This window comes from Rhinoraja longicauda, chromosome 8 (assembly GCF_053455715.1).
Source record: "Rhinoraja longicauda isolate Sanriku21f chromosome 8, sRhiLon1.1, whole genome shotgun sequence".
NCBI classification, from domain to species: domain Eukaryota; kingdom Metazoa; phylum Chordata; class Chondrichthyes; order Rajiformes; family Arhynchobatidae; genus Rhinoraja; species Rhinoraja longicauda.
Genome location: NC_135960.1, coordinates 11,283,358 through 11,310,353, shown reverse-complemented (window position 1 = coordinate 11,310,353; position 26,996 = coordinate 11,283,358). Strand labels below are relative to the sequence as shown.

Below are 26,996 nucleotides of genomic sequence, written 5' to 3'. Positions count from 1 at the left end.
ATCAGAACCTTTTTCCCCCAGGGTGGAAATATTGAAGAGTGGAGGGCATATCTTTAAGGAGAGTGGGGCATAGTTTATAGCTGATGTGTGTGGTAAGTTTTATTTTAAATAGTGAGTGGTGTGTACCCGAGACACCCTACTAGGGTATGGTGGGGGCAGATAGTAGCATTTAAGGGGCTTTTAGATAAGACATGGATATGCAGAGAATGGAAGGATATGGACCATGTGCAGAGTTGAGCTTAACTTTGTGTTTGGTAGTCCTATTCCTATATTCAAAGGAAAGCATTTACAACCTTACAAAGGTCCATTTATACCTGGATATTTCCTTAAATGCTCTTCATACATTTCAAACCACGATATATCCGATCTTAAAGTATATTTCTGGTCATGCAATGCAGCTGTTTGAAATTCACTTGTATTTCTTAAGTAAAAGAGAATACATTACATTACTTCCTTTTAGACTCAGAATAAGAATATTCGAAAGGATCAGAATAGGAGTGAGAGCACACGACTAGCCAGTTAAAACAAAATTGCAACAACTACAGATTGCTGTTAAAACCAGATTTTTACTGTTATAAAGAAAAAGATTAACTGTACATGCTGTAAATGAATTATGTACAGAATTAAATCAAACCTGATTCAAATGTACAGAAAAATATCTCTTGAATCTAACGACCTCAAGTACCAGCTAAAACTAAAGTTTTAAACACAAATTTACAAAATTTTAGTTAAATGTAAGTACAGCTGCTACTCCAAACAAACTCACAAGTGCTACACTTTAAATTATGTAAGCATATTTTTATTGTAACAGAGCAATTAAGAGTCACAAGTAAACTATTAAGTTTGTACCTAATTGAGACAATTCTGGTCAAGTGAAATTAAATGCATATGCACGAAAAATTTAGAAGAGAAAGTAAGACATAGAATTTAAAATTCCCTTTCCTCTGACACTACCCCCACCCCCAACCAAGTGACTGGTCACGTTGGTACTGCATCAATGAATCCTTTTTACACTTGATATCCTACAAGCAGGTAAATTGTTGGATATCAGCAAAAGGCATGAACTACTTCAAATTTAGAAATGAAATGAATAAGGCCTTCTTAAAGCATACAAGCTATAAAAGCTTACTTCTTTTTCACATTTTGTCCAGTGTCAATAAAATTCAAGTGGAGGCTTAAAAAAGCCAATGAAAAATAGGAAAAACATTCCTAATTAAATCTGTACAGTACCAACAGTATTTTCAGGCAGTTTGAAAGCAGCACAAAATCAAATTTGTCAGAAAATTTGTAATTAGATTCCACTAAAATTAAAATTGTGTTCAGTTCAAATTGCAAGATCAGGCACAGTTTTACTTTCATTGAGAAAAAAAACATGTAATTGATATTATTATGCATATTTATTCTGATACTTCTAATCTGCTTCTTTATCACAATTGGTCATCCTAGGCATAAAACTCACATTTTGGAAGTTGTAAAGATTAATTAGAATCAAATTATGTATGGGAAATGTAGAATCGACCAAAAGTATATTTCCCTTTTAGGTACTTTGGAGTGTTTTGTGTAAATTGTGGGGGAATAAATCACAGCAGTAGGAATGACTCAGACTTTATGCAATCTGTCACATTTACTTAAAACATTAAAATATGCATTCAAGGCTGGCAGCATATTAGTCATTACTATCATTTTTAAACTTCATAATCAGAAGCATTAATGGGAGTTTCAAATAAATCATTCTTAAATTAATAGTATTCATTCTACTAAATAAATTGTCCACAGTGGTTAAAATATTCATTCAGTTCAGCTCTGCCCTCGAGATCCCTCACACCACATTATTTTCTCACTATATTTTGAAGGAGCTCTGACTTGAGCTAAATAAACAATCCTACCTTTACAGATGCTGCCTTGCTAATATGTAATGTTCTTAAAAGATCGGCTGCTAAGACCACAAACTACAATTCTGCAAGAAGTTGTATTGTCCAAAAAAACTTTAAAATACATGTTAACCTTGTGCCCAGTCAAGTGGTTTGACCTACAATTGCATTTAACAGGTATTGAGAATAAAGGAGAGGAACAAGGTGACCTTTTTGAACAGTCAGATTGGTAAGGAGTGACTGATGCAAGTTACTGCCAGCAAATTATGCTGAAATAGCAATGCTATCAAACCACTCACTTTTCTCTGAGCCTTGAGAACACTAGATTTTGGACTGTTGGTGCAATGCTTAAATTACACGACTACACCACTTTCAGCAAATATTAAATCTATGTAGTACCATGGCCAGGTGCATATTTCTTTAAAACAACCCTTTTAGATCTAATTGCCTAATCCAAAGATAAATCAACCAGTGTGCACTCTTTTAAGTTCCATTCACAAAGCAAAAGATTATTAGGGTTTAGCATCCGTGTGAAATCAAATAATTTGATAATTCAGTCAGTAGTATATTGTAATATAAAGTGCCCTTAATATTACTTAAGGAAATTTGTAATTTACTTCCAAATGCTTAAACCGTAAAATGATCAAAACATTGAACCTGCATAATTACAGTCAGTAAGCAATAGAAAAATCAACCTGTACAGCATGAATTGGCACTGAACTGAGTTTCAATAGTATTGCTCTTATTTACATTTTTAAACCTGCAAAATTTTCTTCAATGGAAAGTTACAAACTTTTTAATTTTTAGTTTTTTATACAAACGGTATGAAAAATATTTATCCTTAAAATCCAAGTCATTCTCTACCGCTTGCAATTCTGCATGGTTGATGGATACATTCACATTCATTTTACAGCATGACACAATAACGAAGACCAAATCACATGCCTCCTTTTAGGTAAATCCAACAAAAAAATAACACTGCAGTTATGCACAACCAGGAGAGCGGAGAAAATGAAAAAGGAAGTTCGCGAGGTTTCGCTACTAACATTTATTTGTTGGTTGTGCGTGGCTTAAACCTTTTTTTTCTTGCCATCCCAATTGCTTACTTGCTACCGCAACCCCAATGAGGTGAATGGAATTGCATTGTGCTAATAGTATGAATGGCACTCAAGTCGACAGCATTATTTACAGCTGCACAGAGTAAAACAAGTTAATACACACAAGTGCAGATGTGCAGATATTTAGACAGGGATAAATTAAACAGTCACTCATCCATTTTAATTATCTGGCAAAAAAAAAAGTCTGATTTCAATGGGTTTCATTCTGCTCATTAACACTATGCTTTTGGAGGCCTCAATCTCCTCTGGATCCTGCAGAGTCAAAAATATACAGTATATCCATTTTCCTTTTCAAGTGTCTTACTTTATCTATCTATATGCCATAAAGTTTTTTTTTTAAATTTGTGTGTGCAAGTTTTACTATAGAGAAAAGTAGTGATGTGCTGAATTATGTTTAACTATTAATTTTAATTAAATGCTATCCTAATTATGTGCAGGTACACATATATAGTCATCAAAACTCAGTTATTAACACAGGGCTCTAATTTCATGTAATTAGCATTCTATATGGATCTTTCATATTCTTGCATATATATTGAACATTTCATTTTAATCATTCAGACAGCATATTTGTCAACAAGATATTTCCACTACCTGAAAGCTCCCCAACTCTCTCTAAAAGATACATAATTAGGGTGCAACACAGGGAGAGGGAGTGGGAGTGGGAGAGGGAGAGGGAGAGGGAGAGGGAGAGAGAGAGAGAGAGAGAGACCATGTCAACTTATACACAGTCAGGTGAGCAAGTGACCATTGGAATAACAACCATCAAAACTACAGCATCCATCAACATTTCATAAATTAATTAATTTAGTATTAAATTTACAACTCTATTGTGCTTTGTACTGTTCAGTACTTTGATTTAGTGTCTTACTATAAAAATTACCTTATAGCAGCTCCCCTGTGCATTTCTTTGGGTGCAAGACTAGTGCTGATTACAGAAGTAACATTAAAATGGCACACAATAAGGCAAGCTTATACGTAGGACTGGTAGGATAGGTGCGCACCCATCACGAAGTGCCAAGGAAACAAATGCTTTAAAAAACTCCAGGCACACACCTTTCCCTGGGGGAAGGTTCACTGCAGGATCAGACCTGTGGAGAATGAGCACTGAATATATTTGGTGTACCTTAAAATCAGGTAAATCTTCGCTACCTGGGCTGGATGCGAATTCAAGTCTTTGGAGTAGATTGTCCTAGCCAGTAAGTAATGTAGCTAACTAGCAACCAGCACTTGGATTCTAATATCCTGATAGGAAGAGGGTGGTTAAGGCTGAATTTCCTAATAATTATTTACATTTTAGGTTCCAATGCTTAGTGTAGGTCATGGATCACTGCTGGTCTGAGAAAGTAGTCAAAATTCTTGACACCCATACGAATTTAGAAACATTGGCACTCAAGTGCAGGAAGAGCAAGATATTTTGATCAGGGAAACAGAGGAGAATACATACAGAGTGACTGCTCGAGGTTCATCATAGGTTAAACAACTGCACATCAAAATCTGAAGGTGAGACAATTTGGGCCAATTTGACTAATAAGTGCTCACTAAACCTTATTTTTGATTATATTCTATATTACAGAACACAACCTAGGGATGAGAGTTTTATTGTTAAGTTAGTCAAGGCAGCATGAAAACAGTTGCTAATTTAAAAAAGGTAATTCTACACCAGTGCATACTTTCATGTTCGTGAATGCCACTGCAAAGGGTCTAATAAAGATAGTTAAGTCAATTTCATGAACAGAAAATGTCTGTTTTAAAAAGTGGCCATTTGAATAGGCTCTGTCAGTTAAACCAGCAAGCAAGAGGACATATTCATAGGCAGGTGAGGGAAGAGTCGTGTAGGTAGTTCTCCCTCTTGGCACTATAGAGGAATCCAAAAGCTGACAATCTCTCTGAACAAAACCAGAGCAGTGGACACAGCATTTCAGAACAGAGGGCAGCTGCGATCATGGTATTTGTCGTCAGTATGATCACACACGCAGAGACTATTATTTCTTTTTTGAACATAAAGTGCAACAGTGCTTAGGTTCTCAATGTCCATGCTCGTTTGCCGGTCTTCCAAACTTCAAACTCACATCAGGGCAGCATGTTGTGCAAGCACATTATGACACAGTAAACGCTCCCAGCAAACCAGTTTCAACAACAAGGTCTTATCCTTGGATTAATTATACAGTGTTGACTGCAATGGTTTCACAATGCCTTCTTCGTAAACCCTCATAATAGCTTCACAAACAAACTTGTATTGGCTCTGCGAGAAGGGGAGAGAGAGAGAAAAAAAAAAACATTAAATAAATGCATACTCAACATATATTTCAATTGGTTCTGGCTAAAAAATTTGGATTTCATTGTTGGATGTCCGGAATCTTAATTATATTGCACAATCTTCCCATCTAGTACTTTGAGAATGATTTAATTCCTTGCCTCCTGATCTCGATGCAAGTAAATGCTTATGGGGTCAGTCTCTGGAAGTCTGCCAACATACATCGTTTCACTACTTTTCCGCCGACTGCATGAAAAGAATGCCTGACAACCATCCAGACTTGGAGGAGTCGCCATTATTTGCAGCTGAACATTGAAGAATGTTGTTTTCTTATCTCTGCACTCTACAACAAACTTTTCTTTTGTTATCATTATCATTCCCTTTGAGGGAATTATCATTCCCTTCCGAGTCTCGATTTGAATTAGGATGTTTGAAACATCAGCATTGCACCTGGACACAAGGCAAGTTTGTAATAATCTCCTTAAACCTTAAAACTTTCCTCCCAAATAGGGTCCTGCCAAAGCAAACATTGTTTCCCTCAACCTGACCACCACTGTGACTTGATTCAATTCTCTGACATTTCCTCTAGAAATAATAGATCATAAGACACAGAAGAATTAGGCCATTCGGCCCATCAGGTCTGTTTCTCCAGAATACTGTCTCTCCAACTCCTCCCAATTGAAAATCCCCAAAAAACACCTTATTTATTTATTAGTCCTTCCTTAGTCTATCATTTGTGAAGTGACTTCAGATATTTAGTTCATTAATGATACGTAAGTACATGCTGGTTGCTACATTTTAATATTCTTTATACAATATGTCTTTCAGAGGACACTACCATTTATTGGAGTGCAGGCAATATGCCAGTTTATTAATGTTAAGAACATCGGCACTGTTTTTTTATTACTCAAGAATGTTCTCTACTTTTGGACCCCATTCAACTTCCTTTCAGGAACCAACGTATGTTGTGGTGCAAAGAAATCAAAAAAATATAAGAATACTCAGAAAACTATCATCAATCAAGATAAAATCTGCAACCGAATTCATGTGCACATAACAGGCACCAGATGGCAGTCTCAGCAAATTAATATTTAACGTGTGCATCAGACTGTGCTCGAAGACAATAATACTTTGTACTATACTGTTTAGCAAAAATGTTCTTGGGATGCAGGAAATGCAGTAAAGGGGGCAGATCAATAAAGGACAAATGGGGCAAGAATGCAGCAGCTAGCTACATTAAAAAATGTGTTATGTTTTAATCTATAAAATTTGATTTGTGCGGCAAAATTGAAAGTGTTATTTAAAGTTCAACGTTAAACTGCTCAGCTGAGTGAAATAGTGGTAGCACTTTTCTAAAGGGTCTAATTTTAGCCCAGTTAGTTACATCAGCAAACCATTCTAAAGGTTCCTAAATGCTTGAGTTGCATGAAACAATTGTAAATTTAGCTTTAATTATTTAATTTACATGTATATACAAGTTAACAAAACAATTACTTTTAATGTATTTAGATGGATACATAAACAGGTCAATGTAGGAGCCATTTACGCTTAAATTAGCTACTGTCATTGTTTTATGGCTATATTCAATATTTCTAGTTTCTGTCTTTTTTGCATGCTTGTGGGTGTGATTTGATACGTAATGGGGAGTGTCTACATCTGAGGAGGCTAGCGTAGCCACAGAGATTGTGGGTCAGTTTAGTCTCGGAGGATGAAGAGAATAGTTTTTTACCACAACCACGCCGACCACGACCACACGGCAACGACTACACGATCGTTACTGTATTGTTTGAAGAAGAAACAGTTGACAAGAACGAAAAGTTATGAATTCCTCTTTTGATTTGTGCTACTTTAATAAAGACCAATTAATCAAGAAACAGCATTTGGAAGATTCGTTTTTGTTATCTCAGAGTGCGGTGTGTACATAAGCTATACCTTCATTCCATCCCCGAGCAGTAATGGCTATCAAAGCTGGACTTTGAGAAGGTATTACATCTAAGACAAGGAAGGATATGATTCCTAATGCAGGGAAATGGGTTTAGCATAGATGGGCAAAAGTGGGCCAAAGGGGCTGTGATGTTTGACTCAATGACCCAGGGATAAATGACTAAACTTTTCCATTCTATCTTCGTGACCATTAGAGTTTGTCCTCATTTCCAACAGACACAATGGTCTTGACCCCTTTTTCTGGACGTTTAAAAGGAAAGGGTGGAACTGTACAAACAAAAAATCTATGTCCTCTCTATTGAGAGGCAATATTTTATCCCAGTCTAATGAGCCTCGTGTTCTTTAAAAACACTTCATGCTAGGGATACAAAATATTCTAGAGTATCTCGCAGTGGCCAAGTTTAGGAAAATGCTGACAAATGGTCGATGAGAGCAAAGAAAAATTCAAAATATTTAACAAAAATGTTATATTCATGCAAATGCAGGGAATGGCCTTCAATTTAAAGGAAAACTAAGTAAAATAAAAATCTCAACATCAATTATATTAGATTTGCGGCTGAGATAGTTATTTCAATTATTCATAAGTTCATAAGTGATAGGAGCAGAATTAGGGCATTCGGCTCATCAAGTCTACACCACCATTCAATCATGGCTGATCGATCTCTCCCTCCTAATCCCATTCTCCTGCCTTCTCCCTATACCCCTGACACCCGTGCTAATCAAGAATCTATCTATCTCTGACATAAAAATATCCATTGACGTCCTCCACAGCCTTCTGTGGCAGAATTCCACAGATTCACAACCCTTTGATGAAGGAACTTCCTCCTCATTTCCTTCCTAAAGGAAAGTCCTTTAATTTTGAGGCAATGACCTCTGGTCTTAGACAAGTGGAAACATACTCTCCACATCCACTATATCCAGGCATTTCACAATTCATTAAGTTACTCAGGATAATTACTCACAGGGAAAGAAAATGAAAGAACGTTCACTGAGATGCCATGGGAAGTTATAAATAGGCTTTAGCAGAAGTCTGACTGCTTAAATTTTCAACAGGAAAACTGCATTTAGTGCAGCAAAATGCATAATTCGCTTTAAAAGTTGCAAACCGTAAATCATAAATTATATATCCAAGGGGAACCAAACAGCAAATGATAGCTGCAAAGATGAGATGCAATTTAAAACCCTGTTGTGTAAAGCCATGCTCCCAGAAGTGATGATAATCTAAACACAAACCATGCAAAGTATTCATTTTGGCAGTATCCCAAACCAACCAAAATTGATTAAAGAGCCATCTGATCCCATTTACTGAATTTAATGCCTCAGTGCAGACAAGTGTGATGGCAAGTGAAAAATAAGTAATCAGTACTCACTGGTGTTTGAATCATCATGGCTCTCTGGTCTCGCATTGTTCTAACAATGTCCAGTGGATACACTGGCTGATTGCACTCAATTAGACACATTGCTGTCTCCATAGTCATAAGAACACCAGTTCGACCTATACCAGCACTGCAACACAAACAGTAAACTACAAGTTGCAATGGAATCAATAACCTGATTAAAGCAACTTTAATTATTAAATAGCATGAGCAAACATAATAAATTGTTCATTGTTCCATTCAAATTGCAGGATATTCATTCATAATTCAGATGAATTTTCACTTAATGAAGTAATATATTTTGGCACATACTACAGACCCTCCATTCTTTAGTTAACAACCTCCCCCCTCCCCCCACTCCCATAAACCCAACAGGTTTTCACACCCAAAAGCAGTGATTTATGTATGCAGACAGTTTCAGACTTGAACAACACACTGATATTCCTCCAAACAGCCAATTATCACATGAACCTCAATAATCGGAGTTGGCAAGTCACAATGGCATGAAGAATACAACTTTGGTCCAACCCTGTTATCACTTGGATTTCACACATGAAAACGCTCCAGCAGGAACGATGCAGTGCATTAGATGACAAAAAAAACTTGGTTATTTTCTCCACATTTTAACAGGATCTTTGCTTGGTACATGAGCAGTTTGTTCCCCCCACAATTACTGAGGATTATTTTTTCAATAATCTCTGAAATCTAACGTCAGCAGTTACCCAAAAATGGATAAGCCTTCACTGAAAAAAAAATTGTCGTTGCCCACACACTCATTTATCTTCACCTTGAATACACTGGGCGGCACAGTGGCGTAGCGGTAGAGTTATTGTCCTACAGTGCCAGAGACCCGGGTTGGACCCTGACTAAAGGTACTGTCTGTACAGAGCTTGCACGTTCTCCTCGTGATCATGCAATGGGTTTTCTCCGAGATCTGCGGTTTCCTCCCACACTCCAAACTCGCAAAGATTTGTAGGTTAATTGGCTTGGTATAAATGTAAAATGATCCCTAGTGTGTGTAGGGTACTGTTAATACTGTTTCGGCGCTGTATCTCTAAATACTAATAATTGCTCATAAAGTATTTCAAGCTCCACAACACAACAAATTTCTTTCACTGTTAAACTTGCAGCCACATGCATGCCTGATACCAGACTCCCAAAACTAGATACTCTATTCCTAGATCGCACATGGGAAGAGATTACTAGATAGACTGAGAAAATGATTCAAGGATGTTCTCAAAACCTCCTTGCAACAAAAAACATCGTCCAAGGATCACAAATGCTCAAAATAGAGAAGGAAAATTGATTAGTATGGGTGTCAGAGGTTATGGGGAGAAGGCAGGAGAATGGAGTTAAGAGGTAGAGATAGATCAGCCATGATTGAATGGCAGAGTAGACTTGATGGGCAGAATGGCCTAATTCTGCTCCTATTCCTTATGACCTAAAATTCAAAGTGAGATTGAGAACTGCATGTGGGTTTTCAGAGGACGTAAAAGCCTGGTGTGAATAGTGGAAAGAATGTGCCACCTCACAAATTACTTGCCCATCCCATCAAGCAGCTCCTGCCTCATCTGTGATCTCACTTCAATGAAACATAAAAAATAGGTGCAGGATGAGGCCATTTGGCCCTTTGTGCCAGCACCACCGTTCATTGTGATCATGGCTAATCATCTACAATCAGTAACCTGTGCCTGCCTTCTCCCCATATCCCTTGATTCCACTAGCCCCTAGAGCTCTGTCTAACTTTCTTTTAAATTCATCCAGTGAATTGGCCTCCACTGGCCTCTGTGGCAGAGAATTCCACAAATTCACAACTCTCTGGGTGAAAAAGTTTCTTCTCACCTCAGTTTTAAATGACCTTCCCTTTATTCTGAGACTGTGTCCCCTGGTTCTGGACTCCCCCAACTTTGGGAACCTTTTTCCTGCATCTAGCTTGTCTAGTCCTTTTATAACTTTATACATCTCTATAAGATCCCCTCTCATCCTTCTAAACTCCAGTGAATACAAGCCTAGTCTTTCCAATCTTTCCTCATATGACAGTCTCTCCATCCCAGGAATTAACCTCGTGAACCTACAAAGGAACAATAAAATATTTCCTGGACAGGCTGGTGATTGAATTGGAGGGAAAATGACAAATAGTGCATGTGGTGGTGGTGACTCAAGAAACTGTAGATGCTGGAATATTGAGCAAAATTCAGTGCTGGAGGTACGCAGTGGGCCAGGCAGTATCTGGAGAGGGAATGGTGGTATGTGGTATGTGCCTGTTGCCCTGCTCCTTCTTGGTTAGTGGTCATGGGTTTGGCAGGTACAGTGCATAGTGTGGATTGCACAAACTACTCCTCCAGTCGAGTATTCCACTCTACTTTTGATTGTCCTTTATTATTGATGAAAAGGCATCAAGGTATTGGGATGCAAGTCATTTGCTCAGCATGCCCGGCACCTGACCATCCCTTGTTGGCAGAAGATCTTTTCAATTGTTCCAGGTAAATTCTTGCTGAATGGTGGCCCTCAGGGTGTTGTTGGCAGGGTATTCACCCATGGAAATGTCATTGAATGTTAAGGGTATGTGGGGGGCTCACGTTGTCGACCTCCCCGTGGTGAGCCCTGTCAACTGCCCTCAGTCAGGCGAACGACAACAAACAGAGGCAGCAGAAGCAGAAGCAGCTTCATAACTTTTGCTGCCTCAAACGCAAGAAGAAGAAGAAGGGTATATGGCAAGACCCTCTATCTGAAGATGATTACCACCCTGTTCGGTAGACTTTGGTAACCTTGTCGATGCCAGAAACGTGGCAACTCATGTGTACTGCCGAGGTGAGGTCTGCTGTATGAATTTACCAGGCTGTATGCAAAACAAAGCATCTAGGTACACGTGACAATATAGTATAATTGAATTCATTGGCCTAGCACTTTTGGCCCATACCCCAAACCTGTCCAAGTCTTGCGGCATTCACTTACTGAAGAGTTGTGAATGGAATTGAACAAATATCCCGACTTCTGATCTCCTGAGAGAAGGAAACTTACTGAAGCAGATAACCGAATGAACTCCGGCAGCCATGACCTGGACCGGGGATAATTGACCATGCGCTGCTTCTTTACTGTAAACACTTTTAATACAAGCAACCCTCAACATTACTGGGGAGCGGGATGCAATGCGAGGAAACAAACCTGCGTCTTCTGCGCACATATCAAGAAACGAAAATAGAAAAAAATGGGAGTTGATTTCCTTTCTATCTCGCGTAAATCCCACGAGCATAAATTTCATACTGTATATCAAAAATGTGGGTAGAGTTTTGTGAATTCTGTAAGGGTGAAGTACAGTTACCCTCAGAGGGTAATGCAGAGGTCATCTGCAGCTGCTCATCTATCATTATTATTCCTGCAGAACACTTGGATACTGAGGAATGGCAGATGGACAAGCACTCTAAATGTGGTAAACACAGGGTGTGTTGTAAAATAGATACCCAGGGGTGCAGGTACGTAGTTCCATGAACGTGGCAACATTATTTGGAGTATTGAGTAGAGGAAATGTTCCAGCTGCACAAGACGTTGGTAAGGTCACATCTGGGGCATTATGTGCAGTTCTGGTCGCCTGCTACAGGAAGAATGTAATTTAACTGGAAAGGTTGCAGAAGAGATTTCGATGGAAGAGGCTGAGGGGTGACTTCATAGAAGATTATAAAACCGTGAATGGCATAGATAAGTCAGTCTTTTCTCTGAGGTTAGGACTAAAGTGCACAGGTTTAAGGTGAGATGGCAAAGATTTAAAAGGGACAAGATGGACAACTTTTTCCACACATAAGGTGGTGTATGTATGGAACCAGTAGTGGTTGAGACAGGCACAATTGTAACATTTAAAAGGCTCTAGGACAGGTACATGAAAAGGAAATATTGAGGGATTTGGGTTAGGTGGAGGTGCAGGTGCAGAATGACTAGCTCGGTTAAGCAACTTGATCAGCATGGATCAGTTGTGCCGAAGGACCTGATTCTGTGCTGTACAGCTCTATGGCGCGACAAAAACAAATAAATTGTGAAAATACTCAAGTCATGCCACATCTGTGGGAAGACAAACAAGTTAACCACGTTGTCAGAACTGAGAGGAAAGAAACGAGCTGCAGGGAGATGGGCATGTTTCTAAAGGAGGTGAAAATGAGGTGCCCCTGCGGAAAAGCTGTAAACACAAGTGAATGGAAGCATATTAGAGGGGGAGAACATAGAAAAAAAGGAATGTAAGAGTTGTGAAATGCAGATCAGGTTGGGCATGTCCTCCACTAGGAGAAAAAAAAAACCAAGCTGAGCCAATTCTCAGACATAGGCAGAAATCCCACTGTAACAGTGCAGGTGGTTGCTGACCAAAGTGTCAGAGTGGGAATGGGATGGAGAATTAAAGGGGTAGCCTGCAGAAAACCCAGGGTCGCCTGGCAGACTTAATGCAGGTACTCTGCAAAGCAGCCACCCAATCTGCATTTGGTTGCTACAGTGTAGAGGAAGAACACAGGGAACACAATGCAAGGGACAATCAATCTCTAATGCTCCAGAGTACCTCCTAGTGGAGAAATCATCAACACGTTTAGGAAAATGCCAACTCTTTGTTCAAAAGAGTGAATTAAAATGCAGTGCCTTTAACAGCCAAGTTACATTTATGTGTATAGAAACACAAATGTGCTACTTTAATTTTCCATCCTATTTCTAATTGGTCTCTGATCTGCACTTTTACAACAAGGTGCAATGCACGCTTGATGAGTAGCACCTCATCTTCCATCTGGGCACTTTGCAGCTTTACGGACTCAATACTGAATTCAACAACTTTAGGTAACTTGATTTCTCAGTCTGTATTAGTAAACCATCTGTGCAATTGTCTCGGTGTTTATTGCTCTCCCCCCCCCCCCCCCCCAAGTTCTGAATACACTGTTCCTTTGATTAGTTTGTAATCAGCTTTAACAAGATTTACCTGCAGTGTACCACAACTGGTTCATCTTTGCCAACTCGTGTTTCTCGAACAAGCAACACAAACTTCAGGAAATCACTTGAATCATCAGGAACACCATGGTCAGGCCAGGCAACATATTGGATCTGTGTGAGTGGACGGCTTTCATTTATCTGTGAAGTTGCAACACATTACAGTTCATTCAGGGTATGCCCTTTAATTCCTCCAAGTTTCTTGACTCAAAATTGAACTTACAGACAGCACAGTGGCTCAACTACTCGAGCTGCCGCCTCTCAGTCCCAGATACCAGTTTCAATCCTGATATCAGGTTGGGTGGAGTTTGCAGATTCTCTGTGATCGCGTGGGTTTCCTCTGGATGCTGCAGTTTCCCCCTACACCCCAAAGACATGCAAGTTTGTGGGTTAATTGGCTCACTGCAAATTGCCCACAGCGCCCAGAGGCGGAATCTCAGTGGAGTCGAGAGAACAGGGGGAGAATAGGATTTATACCGAACTAGTGTAAATGGGCGGTTAATGGTCAGGGTGAAATCAGGGGTCAGAGGACCTGCTTCCGTGCAATGTTTCACCATGACTATGACTCCAGGAGTTGTTGATGCTGAAGATTTGTATACGGCTGCTAGGTTACTAAGCAACCAAACTCTATCAAGTATTCGTCTGGCAAATTGGGCAGAAATTGTAAAATGTATCATTTAAAAATATGTAGAAATAAGGAACTGCAGATGTGGGTTTATACCAAAGATAGAAACAAAGTGCTGGAGTAACTCAACAGATCAAGCAGCATCTCAGGAGACAAATGATGGGTGACGTTTCGGGTCAGAACCCTTCTTCTGGAGAAGAGTCCCGATTTAATACATGCCTCTTTCAAACCTTTGCAAATGTCAGAACAGAATTTGACTTCACTGGTGGCAATAGGCTACAATGTCAAATTTGCTTCAAGTTAATTTGTATTTATTTTTAATATGCATCTAGGTATTTTCAGCAGTGGTTTCAGCAGTCAGGAGGCTGAGTCTTAAAATGTAGAGTGCCACTTCAAAATTAGTCAGCAAGTCTGCTTCATGGTCACTGGGAAAGGATGTGTGAACTAGCTCCCACTGATACCCAATAATAATTCTCAAGAATTTTCTGATGTCAGAGTTTACTTCCCCTCTAACAGGGATACTGAAAGGCGATGACGACTTAACGTTATTGTCCACCAAACTATATTGAGGCTTTGAAAATTAAAGGTTGCTGACCCTGGAAGTCTGAAATAAAAACAGAAAATACTGGAAACATTCAGCAGGAAAATAACTGCAGATGCCGGTTCAAATTGAAGGTAGACACAAAATGCTGGAGTAACTCAGCGGGTCAGGCAGCATCTCAGGAGAGAAGGAATGGGTGACGTTTCAGGTCGAGACCCTTCTTCAGACTGAAGTCAGGGTTGGATAAAGTACAGTTGGGGTTCGTTGCAGGTATGGGTGAGTGAGGCCCGGAGCTGTAGGAGTTGGATAAAGTATAGTTGGGGTCCGTGTTGGATAAAGTACAGTTGGGATCCGGGTTGGATAAAATACAGTTGGGGTCTGTATTGAGTAAACCAGGATGCATCTGTGGTAAGAGACAGAGTTAACCTTTCAGGATGAAGAATGTTGATGGGTCCATAATTGGAGTACTGCGTACAGTTCACGAGCACCCTTTGCAGGTAGGATATCATTAAGCTGGAAAGGGCGCAAAACAAATTGAGGATGCTCCCAGATTTGGAGAGTCTGAGTTGATGAGGTAAGCCTCGCCTTTTATCCATGGGACATCGTTTTTTTTTTAACCCAGAGAAGTCTGAGGAATATAACTAAACTATTCAATGCAAGCCAAGTGTTGACACTGACTTTATACAACCTTGTGGAATGGGGTAAAAGTCTGGCAAATACAATAAAGGTGACTGTCACAAAAGCTCAATGGGGAGAAAACAAAAGTGTGCCTGTCTCCATTGTACAAAAGCCAAAAGGAAATTGGAGAAAAAAAATGTTGGCTCTGTCTGCCTTGCATTGTAGTTTCCTTCATTCATTTGGATCCAAAACACTGGCTTTACTATTAAATTTGAGAAGCTATTCACAGGAGATTTAAAAATAATAGCTGCAGAAAGAAAAACAAATGAAACTGCATAACAATAATTGGCAAGCCAATTTCAACAAATGTAAATGTAATGAGACAAAGCTGTACAAAAAAACCCATCACCACAAAATAGTAGGGGCTGTAGTTTTTTAATTTTTAGAGACACAGCGCGGAAACAGGCCCTTTGGCCCACTGAGTCCGTACCGACCAGCGATCCCCGCATACGAGCACTATCCTACGCACATTAGGGACAATTTACACTTATACCAAGCCAATTGACCTGCACACCTGTATGTCTTTGGAGTGTGGGAGGAAATCGATGATCTCGGAGAAAACCCACGCGGTCACGGGGAGAACGTACAAACTCCGTACAGAATGAGTGAGTTTTTTTCCGGGTGTTCTGGTTCCCTCCCACAATCCTAAGACATGCAGGTTTGTAGGTTAATTAGCTTCGGTAAATTGTCCCTAGTGTGTAGGATAGAATTAGCATATTGTCAGTGCAGACCCGGTGGGCAGAAGGGCTTGTTTCATGCTGTTTCTCCAAACTAAACAAAATTTAAACATTGGGGGATCCATGGACGTTATTTTTCTGAGAGAATGTTTTGTTAAAAAATTGCTATGATTTACAAAAACAGTCAGGTTAAAACAGCTTTTCTATTTTTCTCCCTCCTCCCAAAGAGTCCTTCCTTCTTGTTGGAATAGAGTAATAGAGTTTCACAGGTAACTGTGGGATAATTATTGAATATGGTACTCAGGATATCTATTCTTCAAATTTATGATTTTTAAAATATTCATCTCAAGAGACAGACACGGTTTAAATCTTTTCTGAAAGATCGCAGCCCCAATATTGCTGTGCTCCCTTGGCATTGAATTGAAGCTACAACTTAAGTTTGAAAACTCAGCCTGACCCGAGGTTAAAATCTAGGGCAGTTGAAAATACCAAAATACTAATAAAATTTGAGAAAGATAATTAGGAATTTTTGAAAGGGCTATGGTGTATTCTACTGCCAGCAGTAAAGTTAAATTATTTTCTTGAATATATAAGCACATAAAAACGGTATTTTAGCGGTTAAAAAATTGTGAGATGCATCATTTAACAAAAACACAAAAGCAGTATTTTGTTACATGATGCATTTCACAATTTCTGTCTAATTAAAAACATCAGTTGTCATCATAAGACACAAATGTTTACAAACAAGAATCTTTATTCGTACCGGAGATTCTGAGGCACAAAAGACATCTTAGAGAAGTTTAATAATTTGCAACTCCTGCAGGGCACCATTTTTTTGCATCTGCAAAAGTTAGTGGTTTTGCAGATAGTGAAGATGGTTGTGAAAGATTACAGCAGGCTCTAGATTGATTGGCCAGGTGGGCGGAAGAATGGTTGATGAAATTCAATACAGAAAAGTGTGAGGTGTTACATTTTTGGGACGTCGAACAAAGGCAGGACCTACACAGTAAATGGTAGGCCTCTGGGTAGTGTTGTAGAGCAGAGGGATCTAGGAGTACAAGTGCATGGTTCCTTGAAGGTCGAGTCGCAGGCAGATAAGGTGGTCAAAAAGGCTTTTGGCACTTTGGCCTGCATCAGTCAGAGTATTGAGTACAGAAGTTGGGAGGTCATGTTGCAGTTGTATAAGACGTTGGTGAGACCGCATTTAGAATATTGTGTTCAGTTCTGGGCACCATGTTAGAGGAAAGATATTGTCAAGCTTGAAATGGTTCAGAAAACATTTACAAGGATGTTGCCAGGACTAGAGGGTGTGAGCTATAGGGAGAGGTTGAGTACGCTGGGTCTCTATTCCATAGAGCGCAGGAGGATGAAGGGAGATCTTAGAGGTATACAAAATCAAGAGAGGAATAGATCGGGTAGATGCACAGAGCCTTTTGTCCAGAGTAGGGGAATCGAGGACCAGAGGACATAGGTTCAAGGTGAAGGGGAAAAGATTTAATAGGAATCCGAGGAGTAACTTTTTCACACAAAGGGTGGTGGGTGTATGGAACAAGCTGCCAGAGGAGGTAGTTGAGGCTGGGACTATCCCATCATTTAGGAAGCAGTTGGACAGTTACATGGATAGGACAGGTTTGGAGGGATACGGACCAAGTGCAGGCAAGTGGGACCAGTGTACCTGGGTCATTGTTGGCCGGTGTGGGCAAGTTGGGCCGAAGGGCCTGTTTCCACACTGTATCACTATGATTATGACAAATACACACTACAGGGTGGGGGTAGTGTCCCAAGAAAACCATTCATATCCCAATATTAGATAACAAACAAATACTGACAATTTGTTTGTTTCATATATTGTGTTTATTTTTCTCAGTTGAATTCCGTAAGAGTGAACTTTTATCCCATATCCAATATATTTTGGCTGTGTTTGTGAATTACCGAAGGGCGAATGTCCGTTACTCGGATTGTCACAATGCTGTTCACAGGTTTCCAAACCATTCCTATGTGTAAACATTGTGGTTACTACTCAGAACTGGCAAACATAGTAACACAAGCCTCTATGGCTGGAGGATTAGTAGGTGATAAAGACACATACGCAACATACTTGTATGGGTCACACAGAAAGGAACATTCCCAGTTGCCTTACCTCTAAATTAGTTAAAGTCAATTCTCTGAAGACATATGCAGGGTTTCCTTCTTCCAAATGACAACCAACTTCAAAATTCCCATAAGATGCATTTTTAGAAAGTTCAGGCCAATACTGGTGACACTTGACCTACATTGGGAAGATACATCATGTAAATGTCATTTAATTCCCTGAATAGGAAGAAAACTGCTTTCAAATTTGACTTTCTATTGGAAATGATACCGCCTGACCTCGACAGGAATGGCAAGGATTGAACTCTACATTTAAAGTGATTTTTAAAAAAAATTCAAAGTGCAAAATCCTACAGATGTAGTTTTTTTGGAAAAGGAGTAGGTTCTGGAGTGGCAGCCAACTCCATCCAAATACAGGAGAAACACCACCTGCTTTTTCACATCCAGGAACACTAACGACTTTCTGGCAACTGGTGATCCGGCACCTCTTCTTTAGTCAGATGGTGGTGAATCTGTGGAATTCTTAGCCACAGAAGCCCAAGTCAGAGGTAGATAGACTCTTGATTAGTACGGGTGTCAGAGGTTACGGGGAGAAGGCAGGAGAGTGGGGTTAGGAGGGAGAGACAGATCAGCCATGATTGAATGTCGGAGTAGACTTGATGGGCCAAATGGCCTAATTCTACTCCTATCATTTATGACCTCTTAATCCACTCAAAATTACCAGTGTGCATTTGAAACCCCCCCCCCCCTGGAAGACCCCCCAGAAATGTGGCGCCTTGGCCGGGTGAGACAGCCGATCTCAACCTCATCGGCACTTTTGCGCCAAATGGCCAATTTGCCCGCTGTGGATGGAGCTCTGGAACTCCGACCCTGCCAGAGCCGACAGATCCATTCCCGACCGACTGGGTTTCTCACCCCACCGACATAAGTACAAAATGACAGCACAAATTATGCTTTTTATTCAATTCAGAAACAATCCATGCAATGTACTTACTCTGCCTCTTTCTACTTGAGTGGTTAGCATCACAACCAGAGAGGATTCTTGTTCCCAAGTCATCTGCCAAAAATCTGGACAAGTATTGGGCAAGGGCCCCTGACAAGCGATGTACTGATTTATTATACTGGAAGAAGGGATTTCCATCTGGAAAAATGTAACATGACTAAATTAATGCTGATAATTTTACGCACTCTGGTCCAAGTTCATCATTAGAATGTGAAGTATTATTTCAGTGCCATGTCAGAACAGATACTCAAAAGGCAAAAGCAATCTATTAAAAACTCATACTGCACAATGCACAAAACTCAAAACATCCAATCTAAATGAGATTTAAGAAGCCATAAAATAATTCCATCATTGCATTCCGAAATAAATATCTATACAGTGAAAGGAGAAAGATTTAATGGGAACCCGATGGGCAGTTTGTTCACATAGAGGGTGGAACAAATAGGGAATGAACTGCCAAAGGAAGTGTTTGCAGCAGGGAGTTAGATGTGGCCCTTGTGGCTAAAGGGATCAGGGGGTATGGAGAGAAGGCAGGTACGGGATACTGAGTTGGATGATCAGCCATGATCATATTGAATGGCGGTGCAGACTCGAAGGGCCGAATGGCCTACTCCTGCACCTATTTTCTATGTTTCTATGTCCTATAACATTTAAAATACATTTGGACAGGGACATAAATAGGAACTGTTTAGAGGGATGTGGGTCAAACACGGGAAAATAAGATCATCATAGATGGACATCCTGGTCTGTACAGTATCACTATGACTTTATAACAGTTCTAACAAGAGCTTTTAGGATTCATTGAGCACTAAGAGGATAATACTTCTTGGTGGGGAACTGCAAGAAATGTTCTTGTAATTTACGGGCAAGATTTTAAAACGCTGTATCATTGGCAAATATACTGCTCCATTAGCTTTATATATATAGTATGTAGCTTCTTCACAATGGCTCATTGCTATGTAGAATACAATTTCAAGAGGACATTTCTACTTACATTTATATAATTTGCATTGATGTAGTCATCATCTAAAGTACCCTTTAGAAGAACCCGTGTTGCATCATCTGCAAGGGGAACAAAGAGGTTGGTAATTCAGGCAATGGGATATTTAGACTCAATTCAATTAAATCACTTAATACCACAATTGTGGTATAATAGCATCGATACATTCTAAAAACAGAATGAAATAAAGTTGTATAAAATACAGAAAAAAATGCTCAAAATATTTGGAGTTGTAACCCTTGACAGTCAGCCAATAAATAATCAATAAAATAGATGCACAATGCTGACTATTTGCCTGGACATTTCGGAAAATTATTATCGTTATCATGTATTTTGTTGATCTTCAGTATTGGCTCCACAGCCCTGAATCAACCCCACCCCATTCTGTCCCAACACGTGGCTTTAATTGCCAACAGCTTGGAATTAAATGAGGGTTGGAGGGAGGGGGGTCAGCGGCAGAAAAACCTACACATCAGGAGGTGCAGATCCAGAGCCAGCAATATCATGGGGGACCCCTACCACCCCAGCAACGGACTGTTCCAGCTGCTACGGTCAGGCAAACGCCTCCGCTGTCACGCTGTGAAAACAGAGAGGATGAGACGGAGTTTCTTCCCACAGGCCATCAGGACTGTTAACTCTCATATCAACAGGGACTAATTTAACTTACTGTATTAATTTATTTTTTGTGTTAAAAAAATAATAATTTCTATTCTGTTTTGTAGTTTTAGCACAATCCGCAGGCGTTGCCACTTTCATTACACTGCACATCTTGTATATGTATGTGACAAATAAAGTTGACTTGACTTGATAAGTGATTAGTGGGGCCTTGGGCGGTACAGTTAATATTGATAAAGGTGGACAAGATGGTCCAAAATGGTCATGTGAGTAATGGATTAGTTTAGTTTACTGTTATGTGTACTGAGGTACAGTGGAAAGCATGTGTTGTGTGCCAGCGGAAAGATAAGACGTGATTATAATCGAGCTATCCACAGTGTACAAAGTGTAAAGGGAATAGCATAGTTAAAGAAAAAGAAATGCTGCTATTGGAGTAGAGATTTTAAAAAGAGTGGATCGATTTTAAGGCGCGATTGCAGATCCAGCTATGACTAGCACACAAAGAGTCGCCTGGCTTGGGCTCCCTTGGATAGAGATGGTTTAGATAGAAATTAGTTTTGATACACAAAGTTGCTTTTGGTGCCTCCTAGCCAGATAAGGCTGTGGTAATCTGTGGGCTAAAACAGCCATCTCAGAATAGAATAGTATGTTTCGTTTTAACTAGTACCTGGACATAAATATGTACAAAGGTGGTTAATTTAAGAGGTCAAGAATAAGGCCCTAACTAAGTGATGGGGTCTATTGATTAAACATATGCAAGGTCCGTGAATGAGCTCAAGACCAATCAGTTCCATGCTGCTCAATACCAGTTTAGTTCAGTACAGATAACTGTGATGCTGCACAGTTGAGGTGGAAAATGGAAGTGATACTGTGGTAATTAATAGTCCAACAACGATGGTGGACAGATGAAAGATGGATGACCCACGTTATGCTCTGGAACATTGTTTCACCTCACACGAGAAGAACAGGAAGAAGTAGGAGGGAAATAGGTTATAGAAACAAGATGCAACTGTTGTCTACACCCTGGAGCAGTTCAAGATGCTAGGACTGCAAAGACATTTTACACCAAACACTTGCAATGAAGGAGCCTGGAAGCCACAAGTCAGATCAAGGCTGATCACCTCTTTATTGACAGAATGCACAGCAAACTGAATGTTTGTGCACTGACTTGGCAATTAAGATATTAGATAAAGCCAAGTATACTTTCACCAGTTGTTAGTGGTGTGTACAAATCAGTATATAGAAATATCTTGGGGCACAGAGTACTGAAAAGAAACCCGGTTAACAAGCAAGGTAAATAAAAACTCGAAGCAAAGCAGTGCATTGAGTTACTAAGAATCAATGAACAGATAAACCTTAATAGAATTGGTTAGATCACATTGAAGAATATTCTACACAGAACAGGCACTGTTCTGTGTATCTCAACAATAATTGCTCACGGTGTAAGATGGTGTAGAGGTGGCACAATGGTGCTAGGGGCTGCATAATGGAGCAGCAGGAGAGTTGCTGCCTTGCACCGCTAGAGACCTGGGTACGATCCTGACTACGGGTGTTTTCTGTATGGAGTTTGTACCTTCTCTGTGACCGCGTGGGTTTTCTCTGGGTGCTTCAGTTTCCTCCCACACTCTAAAGATGTACAGGTTTGCAGGTTAATTGACTGCTGTAAATTATCCCTAGTGTGTAGGATAATGTTCGGGTATGGGGTGATTGATGGTTGGAATGGACTCGGTGGACCGAAGGGGCTGCATCTCTAAAATCTAAAGTAAAAGATGCAAAATATTGGACTGGATGGAAGATTGGCTGGCCAACAGAAAAAAATGAATTGGCCTTTTTTCCCTCACTGGCAAGAGTTAATAAATGATCTGTGCTGTATCCTCAATTTATATGATGACTTGGATAAAGGGACCATACTTAATAAATCTGATGATAATGCAAAAATGGATAGAAAAATGGGAAGGGATCAGGAGGATACAAAGGAATTTCGATAGGTGAACTGATGGGGTAAAAATTCTAAGGAATGCAGTTGAGCCTTTGCTTAATTTGGTTGGAAATGTGGAACCGACCATCAATTGAAGTAAATAGGAGTGATACATTCGAAGGACAGTTACAAGTGGCAAGATGATGTTTGGAACAAACACTGTCACACATCAGATAGATTGAAAGGACAGTTTGAGTGTTGGAAATTTTTATAGATGATAAAATCAGAACAAGTGGTAGTTCCATTTCATCCAAGCTAAGAAATGACCTACAATGCATTTTCAGAAGAAGCGCTAGAAATATTTGCTCAAATGTAATAAAATCATAGTACCTTATTTGCAAGGTGAAATAGAACAACAAAAAATCCATATTTCCAAAGAAATTAGTTCTAAAAATGATTTTCCTGTGTGTAAGCAGTCTGTGACAAAATTCTGCAAGATTACGAGATTTGCTGATGTGTTGCAGAACAGAAGCACTTTGTCTTCCTTAGAGATTACAAAAATAAAAAACGGATTGTGATACAAAACCATAAAAGCCTACACCGTTACAAGATTTTGTTGATTATAAATTCCTTGGTTGAACCATTGCCATAAAGATAAAAGCTTTACTTACAAGGTGAGATGTCTCGGTATCTGTTTTTGGAAATATTGTGAGGTAACTTGGCACACAACATTGTCATACCAGGCTTTTTTCTGTACAGTTGCTAAAAAAAGAAGTTTTATTTTCAATGACGACACAGGAACATAACTTGCTAGACAAAAACCCCCCCAAGATAAACCTAATGTACATTTACAATTCAGATCCAATGATAAGGTACTTGACAATGCATAAAAGGAGCAATTTGCACAAGCTTACTTTAAATATCAATAGTTTTGGTTAACACTTCAGGCAATTCAACTGGAAGATTTAGTTTGAAGGAAGACACAAAATGCTGGAGTAACTCAGCGGGTCAGGCAGCATCTCAGGAGAGAAGGAATGGGTGATGTTTCGGGTCGACACCCTTCTTCAGATTTAGTTTGGCTACCTTCTCTGACCAAGTGCTGCATTTTCTTAGGTGAATGAATTAGATGCTACTTAGTTTGCTGTCTGTTCAGGTGGATATTAATGATGTCATTCCACTTGAAGGTAGACACAAAAAGCTGGAGTAACTCAGTGGGTCAGGCAGTATCTCTGGAGAGAAGGAATGGGTGATGTTTCGGGTCGAGAAGGGTCTCAACCCGAAAAGTCACTCATTCCTTCTCTCGAGAGATGCTGCCTGACCCGCTGAATTACTCCAGCTTTTTGTGTCTACCTTCGATTTAAACCAGCATATTCTGTTTTCTTTCCTACACATCATTCCACTTGTAAATTGTTATTCATTATCCTCACAATTCTCTCATTATAACTGCAACATTATTTCAAAATCATGAATAATGGTGGAGTCACGTTGGTGGAAAATAACTATTTATTCTTATTTAACTATTTATCGCTAACTTGAAGTCATATATCTAAAGGTAAATAGCGAAGTAACAGAGGCTACACAAACACAGATTTTTTAAAATCTGGAATTCATAAAGAGGAAGATGGAGCAGACTCAATAGATTCAAACTAGCTGAATACTTGAAAGAAAGTTAAAGAGGTAAAGGAAAAGAGCAGAGGAGTTGGATTAATTGGTTAAATAGCGCAGGCAAAAAAGATCAAATGGCCTCCTTCTCTACCACAATTATTTATCAACTGACCTCATAACACAACAGCCAAATTTTCAGAGATTGCCGAGTTACATGCACGCATGATATATTACTTGTACCGATTCAAGTCATAGTGTGGGAAGCAGGCCCTTCGGCCCAACCTGCCCACACCGACCAACATGTCCCATCTACACTAGTCCCACTTGCTTGCGTTTGGCCCATATCCCTCTAAACCAATCCTATCCAGGTACCTGTCCAAGTGTTTCTTAAATGTTGTGGTATTACCTGCCTCAACTATTACCTCCTGCAACTCATTTCACAAAGTGTGAAAAGGTCTGTTAAAATAAACTTTATGCATTTTCATGCTGAAATCGCTTCTTACATCAAACTGCGCAAGAATTGTTCCAGTCTCAAGACCATCCCGTAAATGTATCATCGACTCGCTTAAGGCATCATCATCCTGGTGGGTTACATCCAAAGGAGACTTCTCTGGAATATACTGAAAATCAGGTTCACTTTCTGCCTTCTCTTCCACAACATCATAAACAGCTGAGAAGATACGTTTCACACAATTACTTAATGAACTTCAACAACAATGTTTATATACTACTTGGGGGAAATAGGGGTCAGAAAGCTCAATCACACATTCCAAATATTAAAAATCCTTAAGAGCTTGAACGGTGGTTAATCTGCTACTTACAAAGTTGCAATCACATTTCTGAAGATCCACACTTACCATTTGGCCGAACTAGTAATAATAGTTCTTCAGAGCGAATCTCACAGCTGGCTTTGATGAATGCAACAACCTGGTCATGTGTGTAATCGGATATATCGCTACCATTGATCAGTACAACCTGATCACCCTCATTGAGCCGTGGAACACAGGTATCAGCCTTGAGAAGAAAAGATGACAAAAACATTGATAGCCATTTACGTCTGTTAATATTGCCACATTCTACAGTGAACAGACTACCACACTAATTTAGTGCTAGATTTACAGCAGAGCTTAATTTCAGCAATATCCATGCGTACAAATTTAGTGAACCAGAATCTGATGCTGGATTCTTCAGCTTGCACGTATAGATTTGAGGGGGGGGAGGTGGCGGATGAGGAATAAAAGAGTTGTGTGGAAGAGAATGTGCAGGGGAGTAGTCTTTGGACACTCACTGGGTTAACAAAATAATACGTGGAAGTGAAAACAGAAAATACTGGAAACACTTAACAGATCAGGAAGCATCTCTGGAAAGCAATCCACCAATACTGCCTGACCTGCTGTTTCCAGCATCTGCATTTATTTTTGCTTTTCATTGAGCATTTCCTCAAGTTCACTGGTGGTTTAAAAAAGTGTTTACATAGTACTTTCAAATTACTAAAATGTCCCAAAGTTATCTTTATCTAAATAGGATTTGAGACATGGTAGTTGATTTTCTCTTATCAAGGGTCATAAGAGTGTGACCAGTAACCAGCAAATTATAAATCACAAAAAATGAGGATAAATCATGGTTAATAGATCAGAGTTTTTTTTCAGTATAAAATTAATCTGAAGTGAAATGAAATCAGCAAGATATTTTCATATTGCATGCAAAATGTAGTAGGACTATCAATGAATCGCACTTGCATTACTGTAGTGAGTCTATAGATTGTGCACTTGGGTTGTATAATGGGATTCAAACCTGTAACACATTGCTGCTTCTGCGATACACTGGAGAACCACAAATTATATTTCTCAAGTGTTTCATATACTATGTTTATATGCAATATCAAGGTGATTTAAGTCGGGACTCTCATTAGCAGAGATTTAAGAGCTAAAGTTTTCATTTTTTATTAGCCCTTTACATTGTTCCCCGGCTTTTTGCATCTTGTGATACATCAAATATTGCCCTTTTTCTCCCAAAATTTATTGAAGGTGGTTGGGTGAAAAATAGTAAAATGTTACAAGCTGTAAGTGAGATTTATTCTTTTAGATGAGCTGTACTGAAAATGCCACAATTTCCACAGAAACATCTTCCAGAGCAACTTGTCTACTCTCAATTATTGCTGACCTATACTCAATTAAGACTCATTGTAAAAGGTCAGGATACTTAAACAGGCCTAGACCGAGCGAAGATTTCCTTACTTGAATAAGAAAGTTAGTGGGTTTTATGACAATGCAGTAGTTTCATTGCCGACCATGTTGATAATTTTTTATTCCAGATTTTTTAGTAATTAAGTTTAATTGCTCCACTGCTGTGGTGGAATCAAAATGTTATATTCTGATCAGCGGTCAAGGTCTCTGAATGTTACTGTGTCACCCATACCGAATATTACCTCATATAAATCTTTATGCAGCATTACTTACGGGTGTTCCAGGTGCCACTCGCGATACTATTACCGGCATTTTCTGATCAATGCCTCCCTATGAGAAATGAGACAAAGGATTAATGAATAATACATTTTTAACATGATCAATTTAGCACAATTTAATAGGACATATTGCTAATAGCCAATTAAAACACTGCAATTAAACAGAGCCTACTGACAAGATTCCACTGATCAGTAATAGATTGTTATTGAGATAACCCTAACCCAAAACAAAATATTATATCTCAATTTCTGTTGTC

At 39.4% G+C, this 26,996-nt stretch overlaps 1 protein-coding gene across 4 annotated transcripts in view; it reads right to left on the bottom strand.

Annotated features, from left to right (window-relative positions):
• Nucleotides 1-308: 308 nt before the first annotated feature.
• Nucleotides 309-26,996, bottom strand: part of ptpn4a (protein tyrosine phosphatase non-receptor type 4a) — a 150,661-nt gene continuing 123,973 nt past the window's right edge. For 3 of the 4 annotated variants that reach the window (XM_078403321.1, XM_078403325.1, XM_078403322.1), the window contains 10 exons: nucleotides 26,735-26,791; nucleotides 25,133-25,289; nucleotides 24,779-24,945; nucleotides 23,342-23,432; nucleotides 20,132-20,199; nucleotides 19,129-19,275; nucleotides 18,184-18,312; nucleotides 13,515-13,663; nucleotides 8,561-8,696; nucleotides 309-5,234 (listed from right to left, as the gene is read on the bottom strand). In XM_078403321.1, coding sequence (XP_078259447.1) covers nucleotides 5,148-5,234; nucleotides 8,561-8,696; nucleotides 13,515-13,663; nucleotides 18,184-18,312; nucleotides 19,129-19,275; nucleotides 20,132-20,199; nucleotides 23,342-23,432; nucleotides 24,779-24,945; nucleotides 25,133-25,289; nucleotides 26,735-26,791 — 1,188 coding nt within the window. In that variant the 3' untranslated portion in view covers nucleotides 309-5,147. The remainder of the gene's footprint in view (nucleotides 5,235-8,560; nucleotides 8,697-13,514; nucleotides 13,664-18,183; nucleotides 18,313-19,128; nucleotides 19,276-20,131; nucleotides 20,200-23,341; nucleotides 23,433-24,778; nucleotides 24,946-25,132; nucleotides 25,290-26,734; nucleotides 26,792-26,996) is intronic. The other variant, XM_078403323.1, reaches the window with a different exon arrangement.